The sequence below is a fragment of the Arachis ipaensis genome, chromosome B02 (genome assembly GCF_000816755.2).
Source record: "Arachis ipaensis cultivar K30076 chromosome B02, Araip1.1, whole genome shotgun sequence".
NCBI classification, from domain to species: domain Eukaryota; kingdom Viridiplantae; phylum Streptophyta; class Magnoliopsida; order Fabales; family Fabaceae; genus Arachis; species Arachis ipaensis.
The window spans coordinates 1,428,628-1,446,581 of NC_029786.2; the positions used below are offsets into that span (position 1 = coordinate 1,428,628).

General features: G+C 36.1%; 4 protein-coding genes across 5 annotated transcripts in view; all 4 read right to left on the bottom strand.

Annotated features, from left to right (window-relative positions):
- The window catches only part of LOC107626564 (putative disease resistance protein At3g14460), an 87,589-nt gene extending 72,720 nt beyond the window's left edge, over positions 1–14,869 (bottom strand). For both annotated transcript variants that reach the window (XM_021114738.1, XM_021114741.1), the window contains exon 1: positions 12,580–14,869. In XM_021114738.1, the coding sequence (XP_020970397.1) occupies positions 12,594–14,840 (2,247 nt within the window). In that variant the 5' untranslated portion in view covers positions 14,841–14,869 and the 3' untranslated portion in view covers positions 12,580–12,593. The remainder of the gene's footprint in view (positions 1–12,579) is intronic.
- Positions 273–4,938, bottom strand: LOC107621926 (putative disease resistance protein At3g14460). The gene is made up of 2 exons (XM_021114717.1): positions 1,128–4,938; positions 273–590 (listed from the first exon to the last, which is right to left on the bottom strand). Exon 1 carries the CDS (start codon positions 4,716–4,718, stop codon positions 1,128–1,130), a length of 3,591 nt encoding a protein of 1,196 aa, XP_020970376.1. The 5' UTR covers positions 4,719–4,938; the 3' UTR covers positions 273–590.
- LOC110268512 (putative disease resistance RPP13-like protein 1) lies at positions 14,913–16,633 on the bottom strand. Its single transcript, XM_021114771.1, has one exon. It carries the CDS (start codon positions 16,266–16,268, stop codon positions 14,937–14,939), a length of 1,332 nt encoding a protein of 443 aa, XP_020970430.1. The 5' UTR covers positions 16,269–16,633; the 3' UTR covers positions 14,913–14,936.
- LOC107621858 (putative disease resistance protein At3g14460) overlaps positions 17,386–17,954 on the bottom strand; it is a 6,252-nt gene continuing 5,683 nt past the window's right edge. Inside the window, exon 4 of the mRNA XM_016323845.2 lies at positions 17,386–17,603. The gene's annotated coding sequence lies outside the window, so the exon portion shown is untranslated. The remainder of the gene's footprint in view (positions 17,604–17,954) is intronic.

Below are 17,954 nucleotides of genomic sequence, written 5' to 3' on the forward strand. Positions count from 1 at the left end.
AGAATTTTATTATTTTTTATATTATAAAATTGTAATCTATACAAAATTATTGACATAACATAATTACACAAAACAATATACTACAAACTCATTCTATGATAAGCTTGCATAATCTTTTATATGATATAAATAAATAGATGATACTTATCTGTTTAGAGTGACACTAATATCTCAACCATCAATCTTGGGAATATTCAAGACATATCCAGGTCATATTTTTTTCTGTCTACAATAATTATTTCTAAAACAAAAGAAAAAAAAATGCAGCTACATTAAGGCAATGACACACATTCAATCTGCTTCAAAAATAATGTTTATCATCATACAACATAATAACTAATAAACTAACAACAACAATAATATTCAGTACATAGGTTGATTTGGCAACAACTTCATCATACATAATCTCTTCTACACTGAGAAGATGCTCATCTAAATACATCAAGAAGATGAAATTGCTAAACTTCACCAGAAAAGCAGCTTCTATTCATGATTTCTATTGATCCAAGTTTACATATTCTTTTTTGCTATTGCTATCAATTCTGTTTTCAGAATCTTTGACCTTCTCTGCTCAATCTTCAATGTATCTCCTGCAGGACTCAGAGGTTACACATACACAAAGTAAAAAGATTTCAAGACCAAGTGTTTGTCATCACAAAAACCAAACACACTTATCATTCTACAAACTTTGTTTTCTTTTTATTTTCTATACCCTTTTGTGAGAATGCATAATAACCCTGTATATTTGTAGCTATCCTCTTCAATTCAGTCCAAAAAGATCAAATATTCTATGATGATGCTTTTTCTTGAATCATTTGGCATACTACAACTGCAACTGCAAGCTGAGAGCTTCCCCCAAATAAATGAAAGAAAAGAATGCATATTTTCCAGTTGGCATACTAGTTTAACTAGTTAATGTTGTCTAAAGAAAGAGAGAATTTTTTTCACTTGAAGGAAATGGAAATTTATGCATGCGTGAATTTACATGTGGTAGCAAGACAAACATGAAGGTTAGATAATTACTTGCTCATAAATCTCTCTTCAGAAAATTCATCGGCCGTCAACTTGAATGGTGTGTATGTTTAAAAAAAAAAGGAAATGACAAACATGAGAGATTAGAAAATTACCTACTCAGAATCTGTGTCGGAAAGGTTTTTGACTTGAATGGTGGGGATGTGGGAAATCTTGGGCCAGATTAGTTGATGCTTGTTCTTGCAGTGTTCTCCCAGCAAAGGACACTTTTGAATTCTCAGTAGCAAGAGAGAGGGAGGCAGCTTTTCTCCTTGCATATTCTCTATCTTTGGACACCAATCTATGTGTAGTTGTTGAAGGGAGGTGAGGTGGAGAAGCTCGTTGCACTCCAATGTCTCCAGATTATCAAAGTATTCAATATAAAGAGTGGTAAGGGAGGGAAGGTGAGGCAACGAACCCACCTCTGGGTATGACTTTATGTTGTCGCAGTAATAACCTGAAATGGTAAGATGAGTGAGGGCGTGCAAGTTGGCCACCCATGACAGATCCCTCATTTGTTGTTCGCAAATTCCCACCTCAAGTGATCTCAAGTTAGGCGGCAAACCACCCTCTGGCAACCTGCAAAGGTTTGGGCAACCATTTATCTCGAGGGACTGTAAACTTGGGAGTAGACTCTTCATGTCACGTGGTAATGCCTCCAACTTTGAGCACCTGCTAACATTGAGATGAGTCAAGTTGGGTGCAGCCAGTCCTCCTGCAAATGACACTAATTTTTGGCAGAGAGTAATGGAGAGACGTTGAAGAGCAGCGTGTGGTGCCTCTGACATTGACACTGATTCCAGATTCCTACACCCTTCTATCTTGAGATTCTTGAGATTGGGAAAGACGTCCAACGACAAGGAGGTCAGTGAATCACAGCTGTGTTGTATTTGTAGCTCTACCAAATCATACTTGTGCTGCTGTAGCTGCGGGAATTCTAGTTTTCTACACCCTGAGATGTGTATTTCTTGGAGGCAACGTAGATGGTTCATGCTGATCATTGCCTTCAATGCAGACTCCCTCACAGATTCACTTCCCCCAATTCTTAAAGTATCCCCATCAAGAAACATGTCCTCGGTGTGCCGTTCTATAAAATGGTCGTCTATAAGTAGTTTGCGAACTTTGGAAACATCCGACAAAGAAGAAACTATTCTGAAGAATACCTGATTACGCATCTCTTCCTTCAACATTGGGCATCTTCTTATTTGAAGCTTCCTAAGTTGAGGAAAAGTTTCCGACTCAGCTACGTGCCACACCTCCCAACATGCCATGTTATAAAATATCAAAGTCTTCAATGAGGGAAACGGTGCAATATGCGAAGAATGATGATCTCCTTCATTCTTGTAAAACTCCTCGCCAATACTCCTCAGCTGATGGAAACCTTCAATGCGCAGGGACTTGAGAGATGGCAGCTGTCCAAGTGAAGGCAGCATGCAGCAATTCTTGCAAGACTTTAGAGATATACGTGTCATATATTCGTAGGAACAGTTCCCCAACCAATCTGGAAATATTGTACCCTTGTATCCCCATATTCTCAACTCTTTCAACCCATTCTGCGGTTGCAAGTTGTCGAGCATGTCTCTTTCTTGTTGTGTACTTGAAACCAAATCATCACCTGAAGACCATTGCAAACATAATTCATCAATGTGCTTCATATCCATTATCTTTGCCCTCTTTGCTTCATTCACATCAACAATATTCTCCAACTTCTTAATCTCAACGGATCCATGAAGATTTTCCAGCCCTCCTAACTCCTGGATTCCGTTGTCTTTGTGCTTGCCAACGACAAAGTAACTTAAAATGTGCAACTGATTCAATTTGCTCATTTTTCTGGGCATTTCTTCCAAAGAGATTTTTCTAATATCAAGATGCCGCAAATTCACAAGATTATGCAAACCACTAGGCAGCGTAGTTAGCTTAGAACAATGATTCAACTTCAATGTTTGCAAATTACACAAGTTGCACAAAGACTCTGGCAATGTCTTGGTATAAGTCCAAGAGAGATCCAAGTAGCGCAGATGGATCAATTCTCCTATTAAATTAAGCACCTCATCAAGTTTTGTAAGGGATAAAACTCTCAAGTATTTACACTTTGATAATATCTCACATGTTGCCGCTTCAATGTTGCAGTTGGGAGATGAGAAACCGCCATACAATAATAATGTTCTCAAAGATTCTACTTTAGAAATAGAATTATAAAGTTTTGAGCTACAATGACTTAAATCTACAGCAAGGAATATTGCTAAATCATGCAACAGATCATGCATCACAAAATAATCACCAAAGTCTTTACTCTTCGTGAAAAATAATCTGGAAGTAAGTTCATCAAAACACTCACAACCAACTTCTTCTAAACTCTCTCCTCTCTTTGGTGGTGGTAAAAGATCTTCTGCCATCCACAAAAGGATTAATTCATCTTTCTCAAATTTATAATCCTTGGGAAATAAAGCACAATAAACAAAACAACGCTTTAAATATGGAGAAAGATGGAAGTAACTTATCAGTAATGCTGGAATAATCTTACTCTTCTCCACCGAAAATTCCCAAATATCACTCATTAGTATCTTGTTCCATTCCTCAACATCATGCTTTGTACGTAACAAGCGACCAAGTGTTTCTGCAGCTAATGGCAAGCCATCACATTTCTTGACAATCTTTCTGCCTATTTCTTCAAGTGCTGCTCTCCCATTTGATTCTGGAAAAGAAGCATTTTCTGCAAACACTGACCAACAATAGTCCTCCGACAACTTCTTGAGAAAATAAGGGCGACAATTTTGAACTGCGGAAGCAACATTTTCCTCCCGAGTAGTCAGAAGAACAATACTTCCCTTATTCCCATTTTGTTGGAAAGGGGTCATAAAATTACTCCATTTGTCACCATCATCACTCCAAACATCATCCAGAACAATAAGGAACTTCTTATTCGACAATTCTTCTTTCAAAGCACTGTGAAGTGAATTGAAATGCTCAAGACCCTGAGCATCTGGAGAGATCTCCTTTATAACATTCCTTGTAGTCTCAACAACTTCAAACTTCTCCGAAACGCAAACCCATGCTTTCAGATCAAATCCCTTCATGAACTCCTCCTGATTGTTGTACAGCCATTGGGCTAAAGTTGTTTTACCAACCCCACCTATGCCAACAATAGCGATCACAGACAGGTGATGCTCACTGTTGTCAATCAGCATCTGGACTAAGGCCTTCTGGTCATCCTCCCTGCCATACACACTCCCTCTTACAAGAGAACTGGTCGGAGTCCTCCATGATGAGCTACCAGTGGGAATCTTTTCAAGACCAAGGAAATCTTTTTGTTTTCCAAGATCCTCTATTCTTCTAACCATCCCTTCCATCTTGTCTACCATTTCATCCCTATCTCGGTTGATGAAGAAGCTAAGGGACCAGGAAGAAGTTGCATTCTTTTGAGTGGTGGCTTTGAGGAGGACCGCATCCAGCAAGTCGTCAGCACAGTAAACAGCATCCCGGAGACTATCGAGCCACTTCCTCACAGATGGATTACCAAACTGCTTCAGCTCAGCATCAGCAACAAGAGCTTCAGCACCCAACAGAGCAGTCTTCAGCCTTTCAACCAAGTCAGGGCCAAGCTTCTTTCCCAGGACCAAGTTGACCGCATCTTTTGTAAGGAGCCTGTCAAAGAGAACGTTAATGAAGCCAGAGAGGAAAGCTCCACCAACAAGTGCACCAGCCATGATATGATCTCAACAACAACAGAAAAGTGAATGGATTTGCAGAGAAAGGTAAGAGAACAATGGTTGCAGGGTGTAGTGAACTCAATAGAGGGGTTTTCTTCAAAGAAGTTGTCCTACATGATTTCACGTGGTATCGGTTTCCAAGGTAACTATAAAAAATTCGGTATCAGTGGAGTGCTTAGCTGGCTCTGCACTAACTCCATTTCTTAATTCTTGTTTGAAAGAAGCAACACATTGTTAAATAGCAAAAATATTAGTGGTGTGGTTTCACTATGATCAACGGACACTAGTCTCTGTGGAAAGAAATTATATAAAACCAAGGAGCATGAAGCTGCACATGGATCATGGTATTATGGTAATAATATAAGGTTATAATTTGTTGGCAATAGACATTGACTTTCACGCCTACACGTGTTGATAACTAGCTTATCCATGGTAATAATTTTTGTATTTTTATTAGTCTTCTTATGTAGTGTTTGTTTTATTTTTTTTATTTTTGCTTTCTAAATCATTAAGACTAGGTGTGAAGTTTAAGAAATCACATGATATTCAAAGCAGTGCTGGTAAGCTTGACAATCCACCAGAATCCACAAGCATGGTAGCCAGTAGCCACCTTCGTATCTTCATGTAGAAACAAGAAAAGGAAGAAATAAATAAGCCATCAATCACTGATAATCGTTTACAAAGATGTTTTTACATTGTAGGCTTTGCAGTTTGTAGTTCTCATAATTTCTTGTCAGAAGGACTATTAACAAAAAAATATTCATGTTAGTCTATTCGTCAATAATAAATAACTTCTACTTTATCATGTATAATATTATCTTGTTTATTAGTTAATAAATTTTCCCCATACCACTGAATTGATTATGTTCTCACTTGTCAAAAGTTCTGCAATGTTATATATTTTCGAGTTCGGATTCCTTACTTTTTTCTGTTTTTAATTACTTATGTTGCTATCTGCTAAGAATATCTGGTCTTGTTATGTCTTTCTCTTACAAGTTAGGAGTATCAACTAAGCAACTAAATAGTTATTATGCTCAGTTCCACTTTCTTTACAATTTCTGATAACAAACACATACCTTCTAAGAAATACCATAATGTCTATTTTTTTTTTATGAAGAGTTGGAAGTTAAAATAATTTCTCTTTGAAAGATGCTCCAAGATAAATTATAGAAGAGATGCAAATGTAAAGCTTTTGACATATTAAATGTGTAAAAATTATTTGGTCCTCCATAATGCAAAATTTGTTAATCCATTCCTTATTATTTATTCACTAAAGGACTTCATTAGCTTACTGATATTCCAACTTAGAAAGCAATTGATAGTATTGAGAAGGGGATTGAATCAAATACCATTAAAAAACTTTCTTGCTCAATAAAATCATAATTGCCAGTCTCTTTAAAGTTTAAACTATATCACAAATGACTCTGCAATATGAATATAGTTAAGTATCTTAAGTATGCAGCAGAATTTATTAATGCAAGATGATCAAAATATGCAAAGAGAGAGTTAGAAAAAAGAGGCACAACAAATTTATACTGGTTGAACTCCAACAATGAGTCTACATCCAATCCACAACCAAAGAGAGATGTTTCACTATATCAATGTTTATTACAAACAATTTCTCACAGAAACACAAACTTCTTAAACAGCACAACCTAAGAACAACTGAACAAGTCTCTTTATCTAGCCTAGGATAACTCACTCTCTGTTTAAAAGAATCGCAGAAAGAGAATGATAAACAAAGTGACACAAGTGAAAATGAGAAAAACTTTGCAGTTGTATCGAGACAAGACTAAATGATGAAGAATTTGATTCTAATTTGCTTGCTGGTCTGCTTTTCCCTTTTTGTAGAGAGTTTTCCTATATACTGAAAAGGATGAATTGACAAAAATAATATAATGTCAAAAATAATGTTTGCCATCATACAACATCTATCTATCTATCTATCTATCTATCTATCTATCTATCTATCTATCTATCTATCTATCTATTCTTAATATATAAAAGTAGGTACATAGGTTTACCCACATTACTTCTAAGTTATTTCTCTTCTTCTACTAACGCCATGTCAGCACTATCGCTTACTTGGCAAATTTTTAGAATCCACCACTCAAATCTTGCCAAATCAACTTTTAATTTCAAATAAAAAAAAATACAAAAAACAAAACCAACAACTTCACTTTTTCCAAATCAATCCTTATTTCTAAAACAACAAAAACACAAATTAACATTTACCCAAAAAAAAAAAGCTCTGCAAACCAAAGAGCTTATTACCTTTCTCATACTTCTCCAAATCCTCTTCCTCTTGGCACCTCTTCCCTTCCAAGATCCTATTTCCTCCATCCACTTTCGGTCCCATGAGCTATTGTTTTTTCCTCAAAACAAATTGTCCATCGCGAAGTCCATCCCCGGCGGAGCCGCATTGCATAAATTGCAGAAACCAGGGCAAACTCCATTCCTCCTGTTGCGGTTTTCCTGCCAGAGCTCGATTCTGGGTCTCAGACCAACGTCACTGATGGTTTCAGTGGCTAAGAGAAGGAGGGTTGAATCTTAGCCCCCTTTTTTATGTTGCTGACACTTGCTGAATACAGAGGAGGCTTTTCTGTTTTTGCTCGTCACTGGACACGAGCAACTTTGTTTTGTCTCGTCCCTTGCCACGAGACTTTTCTTTTTGTCTCGTCACTTGGCACGAGATAATATTAGTTTTTGCTCCTGTGCAGTAGAAATAGAAATGTAGGAGAGAAGAGTTGAAGATTACACCCAGATATATCCTGGTTCAGCTGCTAAGTGCAGTGCAGCCTACATCCAGTCTCCATCACAAACATGATGGAATTTCACTATAATCAATCTGATTACAACTTGTAAAGTGCTAACCCAACTTACAAGGGGATTCCCACAGAATCATGAAACACAACATAGATGAACAAAGGAACTCTAAGACATCTATATCATGTAATAAATGATAGTTGAGTGTAATTTGAAATCCAACACATGTTTGAATTTTGGATTTGTTGAAAACAATTTGGGTTCCCTCTTTTTCGGGTAATGCATGAGGAATTAGCATTGCATATAATTGGGCTTAGTTGCATCAAATATTAAATCTGACCCATTTGGTTAACATTTGCTTTCTTGATGAAAATTGTTTCGGATCAAGCATAAGAGGTTCTCATCAAAAATTAACCATGGGCTTGGTTGTAAGCAACATCAAACTTGGCCCAACAATATAAAATTTCAGCCACTTAGTATATAATCATGCAACAAGGCTGGTTTTTGGGCTTAAGCCAGAAACTGCTTCCATTCTAGCTACCGGAGCAAAAGACTCATCAAAATCTATACCCTCTTCTTGATCGTAACCTTGGGCCACTAATCTAGCCTTGTTACGAACAACTTGTCCATCCTCACCAAGTTTATTTTTAAAGACCCACTTAGTACCCGTTACCTTCATACCATCCGAATAGGGTACTAATGTCCAAACCTCATTCTTGTCAAATTGAGCTAGCTCCTCTTGCATGGCTTTGACCCATGATGGATCTTCAAGAGCTTGTTTGACATTGTTGGACTCCATTTGTGACAAGAAAGCAAAGTTGCTAGGTTCAGTTTGCCTTTTGGTGGAGGATCTTGTTGTTACGCCATGAGAAGGATCACAAATGATGAAATCATGAGGATAACCTCTCATAGACTTCCATTCTCTAGGCTTTCGGACAAGTGTAGAACTTTGATGAACTTCTGGTGGTCTCACTGTTTCAGTTGCTCGTGCCTGTTCAGAAGACAAAATGGAAGTGTCTCCTCCAATCTGACGAGACAGAACAGGGCTGACAGATTCTTCATTCTGGACAGATTTAGGAATTTCTTTGCTTGTTCCATCTTCACAATCTGAATCAATATCCTTCACAATACTGGGAATTAAGTTAGAATCACAAAAAGTAACATGTATGGATTCCTCTATTGTCCTATGCTCCTTTGATTACAACTTGTAAAGTGCTAACCCAACTTACAAGGGGATTCCCATAGAATCATGAAACACAACATAGATGAACAAAGGAACTCTAAGACATCTATGGCTTTTTTTCTTTTAATTTTGCACTCTCTGCCTTTTTCCACTCTATGGCTTTTTCATTACAAACCTCACTGTTTGCCTTTTACCATGAGACTCAAGACATGACAAAATTAAACAGAAAAATACAAAACAGAATACATTGAAGGAGAAGAGAAAACTGTTGGCTCAGGTAGCTCTGAGAACACTGTGCCTTGCACTCTCAAACTTTCTCCTTGCTTCAAACAGTGGCTGTCCACCCTTATTATAGAAGAGGGGAGCCTCCACTTATTGAAGCCAAAACCGAACCAAATCCAACACATGTTTGAATTTTGGATCTGTTGAAAACAATTTGGGTTCCCTCTTTTTCGGGTAATGCATGAGGAATTAGCATTGCATATAATTGGGCTTAGTTGCATCAAATATTAAATCTGGCCCATTTGGTTAACATTTGCTTTCTTGATGAAAATTGTTTCGGATCAAGCATAAGAGGTTCTCATCAAAAATTAACCATGGGCTTGGTTGTAAGCAACATCAAGCTTGGCCCAACAATATAAAATTTCAGCCACTTAGTATATAATCATGCAACAAGGCTGGTTTTTGGGCTTAAGCCAGAAACTCATTTTTCGGCCCAATATAAAATCTGCACAACAAAATTATTAATTAGGCAAATATAAATTAAGATCAAATTAATAATTTTGTAATTAAACATTTTAATAATGTTTGTTCATCATCAAAATTAAATAAGAGTTTTCCAAACTCATCAGTCACCATTCGGCGCCGCCAACTTAGGAAATTCGTCCCAGGTATCTTCCTAAAGATTTTCAACTTTGCTGTTTACTCTTCTCATTCTGTTGTTCAATATCATTTTCAATAGCCCTATTTATTTGTTATAAATAATAACATTTTAATTGTGAACTCATTGCAAGTAGCACAGGTTTATGTATTCCTCTTTTTTAAACAGTTCTGTCCAACAGTCACAACCAAAATTAATGTGCATTTAAAATTATAAATTGTTATTTTACACGTGGAGTACTGCTTCCACAATTTACATTTATGTGTTTCTCTTTTTCAAATTGTTATTCCACATGTGCAGTATTGCTTCCACAATTTACTTAGAATGGATTATCATTCTTTGACCATGTCTTATTCTCTTTGTTGTAGAAGGATTTGCAGTGGTAATGACAGACTACCCAAAATTGCTAGATTAAAGAGGCGGAGAGCAATCCTTTCAAAAAAACGAAGACAAGAAGATATGTGCCTCCAAGGCTCCAACATATGATTATGCAGCTTGGTTTGTTTAACATAATTTTTATTGCACCTTTCTTATTTTATTGTAAATTGATTCATAAGGTGATTTTGATGCCTATTTTAAAAATGTAGAAACACAATTATTTAAAACAATTAGATCTATCTATAACAGCCCAGACCACCCGCTAGCACGATATTGTTCGCTTTGGCACACAAGGCCTCACGGTTTTGCCTTTGACGATAGGGATGATAGCCGAAGCCCCCCCACACTCACTCGTCAAAACGCGTCATGCTAGGGAGAGGTATCCACACCCTTATAAGGCATGCTTCGTTCCCCTCTCCAACCGATGTGGGCCTTACACTATCCAATTTAGACAAGCAAGGATGAGGAGAAAGCAATATCTTCGGTCAAAGAGGAGTGCCAATTTCGCTTCCACTTCAAGTTAGTACAAAAAGAGTCTTATAACATATTCTGTTCTATTGAGCAATCCTTTCAAAAAAAGGAAGACAAGACGATATGTGCCTCCAGCATATGATTATGCAGCTTGGTTTGTTTAACATAATTTTTATTGCATCTTCCTTATTTTATTGTAAATTGATTCATAAGGTGATTTTGATGCCTATTTTGAAAATGTAGAAACACAATTGTTTGAAACACTTAGATCTATCCAATTTAGACAAGCAAGGATGAGAAGAAAGCAATATCTTCGATCAAAGAGGAGTGCCAATTTACCTCTTCCACTTCAGAATCAACCACTCATTTTTTGTCAAATCAACTATTATTTCCAAATTAGCAAAAAAATAAAATATATAAAAAAATATACCACTAATAAATATATACAAATTTGTAAACAATCTATTCTTAATAATCCCAATAATTAATTTATTTATTTTTATAAATAACTCATTAAATGTAATAAACATCTATTCTTATAAATGTCATAATAATCTATTAATCATAATAAATTTTACGTTACAAATCTATTCAAATTCTATACTATTTGTACTACTTATATAAGTCTCTTATTACTATTTCTTCAAATAACATCAAATTTAGTACAAAAAAATTATTTTCGCACTACACAATATCTCAAACTTACTCAATGGAGTATCATTCTTTGGATAATATCACCAAACAAACACAATTGGTTATCAAAGTTCATGTGGTTCGTGGAAAACATTAACACCCACAAATGAAGAAGAGTTTCTTTGCTTAGAAATGATTATATTAGATGAAAAGGTACAAAACAAATATATTTATTGTATTTTTAAATTGTAGTTTTAAATTGAACATTTTCTAACACTATTTTGAATTTGTATCACTTGAGATATTGTTTGACAAAGTGGGTCAAAGAAAAATATTAACAGGTAATTTCACTTTATACTATTTCAATTATTCTTATTAAAAATAACTTATTTAAAAAAAATCTACACATTTTTGTTCTTTTTATTGTAGATGTCATTAGAAAACTGCATGCAAGAGATTAAGGAAAAAGAAAATCATACAAATTCAAGACACATCTTTAGAAAAAGAACATACATGCAAAGATGGAACAAACACAATAGAAAGTGCATACAACTCAACAATTCATAAAAAACATGCCTTCACAAAAATCTACAATAGAAAGAAGAAAGCAACAACTCAAACAATAACCCATAAAGAAAAAGGAGGACGAACGCCACATAAGAAGAATAAGTCCATCAACCAAAACAAATGCAAAAATCAAACCACCAGATAAAAATATCACTTTGTACAACTCCAACATCCAAAATTTTTTTACTCCATATTATTTTAAACAAAACACCTTTTAAATTTAACTTTAGTTTACACATATTTAATTCTACAAAACATAGTCATTTTTAATATTTATTATATACTATCATTAATTTACCTTGATGCGCGGGTCTCATTCTAGTTATAAAGAAACTAAAGTGATTGATGTTTATAATACTACAAGTTATAAAAGGAAAAATTTTTCCATACACATAATACACTGACCTTACATAACAATAACCCTGTATATTTGTAGCTATCCTCTTCAATTCAGTCCAAAAAGATCAAATATTCTATGACAATGCTTTTTCTTGAATCATTTGAAATTTTGAATCCCACTGCAGGTTAATATATGTACAAACTGCACATAACATTTTATAACTCTTTTCTTTCCACAAATCAAGCTATTATTTTATTTTTTCTGTGCAAAAGAGCAAAAATAAAATTATAGAGAGGAAGAGAGAAACATACCAACAAAAAAAAGAATCTTTTCAACAAAAAAGATGTTCACTGTCCTTCAATTTTTGTTTCATGTTAATTGTTATCTTCTTTTGTAAATGTGATTTTATTGAAAAATATGAATGTTAATAAGTATTAGAGAGAGCAATGAGTTTGTGAAAGAAAGAAAAGATATTTGTTGAACTACAAGTGCAAAGTGAGAGGTTCCCAGATAAATGAAAGAAAAGAATGCAATTTGTCATACGAGTTCAATTGTCTTTTTTCTCTTGAAGGAAATGGAAATTTATGCGTGTGTGAATTTAAATGTGGTAGCATGAGAAACATGAAGATTAGAGAATTACCTGCTCAGAAATCTCTATTCAGAAAATTTAATGTTGGGGATGTGGGAAATTTTGGACCAAATTTGTTGATGCTTATTCTTGCATAATCCTCCCAGCAAACGACACCCTTCAATTTGGAGTAGCAAGAGAGAGGGAGGCAGCTTTTCTCCTTCCATATTCTCCAGCTTCTGGCAGAATGAAATGCTTAATTGTTGAAGGGAGGTGAGGCGGAGAAGCTCGTTGCACTCCAATGTCTCCAGATTATCGAACCACCATATATAAAGAGTGGTAAGGGAAGGAAGGTGAGGCAGCGAACCCACCTCTGGGTATGACTTTATGTTCTTACAGTTATAACCATCAATGGCAAGATGAGTGAGGGCGTCCAAGTTGGCCATCCATGATAGATCCCTTGTTTGTTGCTCGCAAATTCGCACTACAAGTGATTTCAAGTTAGGCGGCAAACCACCCTCTGGCAACCTGCAAATATTTGGGCAGCTTTGTATGTTGAGAGACTGTAGACTTGGGAGTATACTCTTCATGTCACGTGGTAATGCCTCCAACTTTGAGCACCCTATTATCTTGAGATGAGTCAAGTTGGGTGCAGCCAGTCCTTCTCCTGCTAATGACACTAATTTGTCGCAGAATCTAATGGAGAGACGTTGAAGAGCAGCGTGTGGTGCCTCTGACATTGACACTGATTCCAGATTTGAACACACTGTTATATCGAGATTCTTGAGATTGGGAAAGACATCCAACGACAAGGAGGTCAGTGAATGACAGCTGTGTATTAGTAGCTCTACCAAATCGTACTTGTGCTGCGGGAATTCCACTTTGCTGCAGTCCGTGATTGTGAGCTTTTGCAAAGATTTGGGTAGTAAACAATTGTTCGGCCAGGACACAGCAAACGAACACCCGATAATTTCTACTTCTTGGAGGGAGGGTAGATGCTTAATGCTGATCATTTCGTTAAATGCAGACTCCACCACAGATTCACTTCCCCTAATTGATAATCTATCCCCATTAAGTGACATATCTGCAAACCCTGCTGCTTCAGATTGGATAACTAGCTTGCGAACTTTCAAAGCATCCGATGAAGAAGAAACAATTCTCATCAATACCCGATGAAGCGTATCTCCCTTTAACATTGGACAATCTATTATTTGAAGACTCTTAAGCTGAGGAAAAGCTTTTGAGTCAGGTAAGTGCCACTCCTCCCAACATGGCATGTTATCAAATTCCAAACTCTCCAACAAGGGAAAAGGAGGAGCAATATGCAAAGAAGGGTCACCAATACCCTTGTAAAACTCCATGCCAACACACTTCAGCTGATCAAAACCTTGAATGCGCAGGGCCTTAAGATATGGCAACTGTCCAAGTGAAGGTAGCATGCAGCAATTGTTGCAAGACTCTAGAGATACACTTGTCATATTGTTGTAAGAACAGTGTCCCAACCAATCTGGAAATATTGTACCCTTGTATCCCTTGATTCTCAACTCTTTCAAGCTGTTGTGAGGTTGCAAGCTGTCAAGTATATCTCTTTCGGCTTTTGTGTTCGGAACCATATCATCACCTGAAGACCACTCCAAGTATAATTCGTTGATGAGATTCTTGTTTGTCATCCTTGCATTCTCTGCTTCTTTCACGTCCACAATATTCTCCAACTTCTTAAGCTCAAGTGATCCGTGAAGATTTGAGAGCCCTCCTAATTCCTTGATTCCATTATCTTCATGCTTGCCCACCACAAACGAACTTAAGGTATGCAAGTGTTTCATTTTGCTTATTCCTCCAGGCATTTCTTCCAAAGAAGTTTTCCTAAGATCAAGGTGCCGTAAATTCACAAGATTGTGCATGTTAACGGGCAACATGGTCAACTCAGTACATCTGTACAATATTAATGTTTGCAGATTATACAAGTTGCACAATGATTCTGGCAACCTGTTAATGTCAGTCGAAGAGAGATTCAAATACCGTAGATGAATCAATTCACCTATTGAATCAGGTAATACATCAAGTTTATGAAAGGATAAAACTCTCAAGCATATAAACTTAGATGCTACACTTTCCATGCTGAACAAATCATCGATATACAACGATGTCCTGAAAGATTCCAACTTTGCATTGGAGTTGAAGACTTTTGAGATTGGACGATGTAACCTTTCAGGTGGGAAATATGAGAAATGGCGAGTGAGAACCTTCTTTTCTTCATGTTCACCAAGTGCTTCTATTCTACAATAGAAATCTCCAGCAAGGAATATTGCCAAGTCATGCAAGAGATCATGCATCACAAAATACTCCTTATTGTCTTGAAGCTTTTTAAAGAATAACCTTGAAACTAATTCTTCAAAACACTTGCAACCAACCTCTTCCAAGCTCTCTCCTCACTTTGGTAGTCTTAAAAGATCTTCGGCCATCCACAACAAAATTAGTTCATCTTTCTCAAAGTGATAATTTTTGGGAAACAATGAACAATAAACAAAGCAACGCTTTAAATATGAAGGAAGTTGATGATAACTTACTAACAACGCTGGAATAATCTTACTGTCATTTATAGAAAATCCCCAAATGTCACTCCTTGATATTTTTTCCCATTCCTCAGCAACATGCCCTCTGCACAAGCAACCAAGGGTTTCGGCTGCTAATGGCAAACCATCACACTTCCTAGCAATGCTTCTGCCTATTCCTTCTAGTGTCGGGTTCCCATTTGATTCTGGAAAAGAAGCATTGGCTGCAAACACTGACCAACAGTAGTCTTCTGATAATGGAATGAGATAGTGAGGGTGATAATTTGTTTGAACAACTGAACCAACATCTTCCTTGCGAGTAGTTAGAAGAATAGTACTTCCCTTAACCCCATATTGAAAAGGGGCTAGAAAATCCTTCCATTGATGATGATCATTACTCCAAACATCATCCAAAACAATAAAGAACTTCTTTTCGGAAAATCCTTTCTTCAAAGCATCTTGAACTGAATTGAAGCTATCAAGATCCTGAGCATTTGTAGAGATCTCCTTTACTATATTCCTTGTAGTCTCAACAATATTGAAGTTTTCCGAAACGCAAACCCATGCTTTCCGATCAAATCCCTCCATCAACTCTGCATTATTATACATCCATTGAGCCAAAGTAGTTTTACCAACACCACCCATGCCAACAATAGAGATCACAGACAGGTGATGCTCATTGTTGTCATTCAGCATCTTGATTAAGGCCTTCTTGTCATCCTCCCTTCCATACACATTCCCTCTTACAAGAGAAGTGGTTGGAGTTTTCCAGGAGAAGGTAGCAGTGGAAATCTTTTCAAGCCCAAGCTTTCCTTTCCGGTTCTCAAGATCTTCTATCCTTCTAACCACCCTTTCTATCTCATTCACCATCTTCCTGTCTTCAGAATTCAAGAAGCTAGGCAAGAAATTGCGTACCCCCTTTTGAGTTGCAGCTTTGGTGCAGATAAGGTCCAGCAAGTCATCGGCAGTGTAAAGAGCATCTCGGAGACAGTTGAGCCACTGCTTCACATCATGGTTATCAAGTTGCTTGAGCTCTGCATCATCAACAAGAGCTCCAGCATCTGTCAGAGCATTCTTCAGCCTTTCAACCAAGTCAGGGCTAAGCTTCTTGCCCACAACCAAGTTGACAGCATCAGCAGAAATGAGCCTGTCTAGCACAACATTAATGAAGCCGGACAGAAAAGCTCCACCAACAAGAACTCCAGCCATGATCTCGAACAATAGCAAAGTGATCAAACTTTCAGAAGAGGCAAGAGAACAATGTTTACAAGGTACTGAACTGAGGGGCTACTGAATCAAGAATATCCCAAGATGTCCATGATTTCACGTGGTATCGGTCTCCGAGGTAAATTAAAATAATTCTAACAAGTGGAGTTGCTAGCTGGCTTTTCACTAACTCTTCATTTTTTAACTTTTCATTGAAGGATGAGACAAATTATGCAAATAGCAAAAGTGGTGTTGTTTCAGTGTGGCCAACGGACACTAGTCTTTGTGAAAAATAGTTAATTACATAAAACTAGGAACTTCATGTGACTGCAATGTATGTATGTAAGTACCATGGTGATATATTATGTTGTGAGGTTGTTAATAGTGGGGTTAAAACTTAAAATGTTGGCTTGGAACTAATAATTTTCTATCTTCAAGGTTACTTCTTAAAAGAATAAAAATAATGAAGATTGTAAATCATATGTTGTTGAATTTATTACACTTAGTTTGGTTGGAACTAATTAGTTTTGTATTTTTTAATTTGCTACGGAAATGCAAGGTGAAGAAGGTTTCAATTGTTTCACGAATTAGAGCATGTACGTACTATATAGATAAAGCAGAATTAGGGGCTAATAAATCATGAATTCATGATGATTATTTCGCTGTTGAATTGATGGATGTTGTTATACTTATTTGTGTGTTAAACTGAGATTACTTTCCATGGAAAGTTGTACATACATATTAAAAACAAAAGACTTAAGAAATCAAGCTCAACATATTGCAAAACTGAAGTGAAGAAAATAGTCGGTTTTATATCATTAACAGAGAAATTCAAGGTGTTAAGAACTTTCACTGACAAAATATGTGATGAAATTTCACTTTTATCAAACCAGTTAAAAATTGATCTTAACTCGTTAACTGGCTTTGTTGTAAATAATTAAATAAAAAAGTAACAAAATGTGTCAATGTGCAGCTTCTATATTTTTATCATGCAGACAGAGAGCTTCAGAAACAAAATAGATCAAAATATGTAAATTGAAATGAATAGCGAAAGGCACAAAAGAATAAAACTAGTAATTTTTATACTGGTTTGATCTCAACTCTCCATCAAGAGGTGAGATTTTTCCCTAAAGTATTCTTACAAGTGGATGATGAAGCCCAGTAGGCTGTGCACTCCTTCTCTCAAAAAATGAAGCTGCAACTGCAATAAATTCACTACATATGTGCATTGTTTTGAGGGCAGTTGCAAGTTGTGTTGATGTTTATCTTTCAATTTTCCCTCTCCTTTTCTGCTATCATTTCTTTTTTCTGAATAGCATGTTGGATACTGATATATCTCTGTATATAAACAAGACAAGGAAGAAATTTTTATCCTAAAAGAACCTTTTTCTTAGTATTAGAAATAGCTTATTATAGACATCTACAACATAGCAATTACTTGATCCTTTTATTTTGAAAATTTTCTTAAACACCTCATGCAGATTCCTTTTACTATCCTGCATGAATCTTCAACACAGCTACTGATTACGTAATCAAAAAGCTATCATCCAATTTTGATGTTCTCAAATGCTAGATACACAAAAAACAAAAATATTTAAATTTATGTATATATTTAAATTTTGATATTCTTAAATTATTTTGCATGTTTTGACTGAAACTGGCATTCAAGATCATTTCAAAACTGCAATT

What these genes read in the sequence shown, in the direction of transcription:
- LOC110268512 (XM_021114771.1), bottom strand. Translation starts at nt 16,268, where the DNA reads ATGGCTGGAGTTCTTGTTGGTGGAGCTTTTCTGTCCGGCTTCATTAAT.
- LOC107621926 (XM_021114717.1), bottom strand. Translation starts at nt 4,718, where the DNA reads ATGGCTGGTGCACTTGTTGGTGGAGCTTTCCTCTCTGGCTTCATTAAC.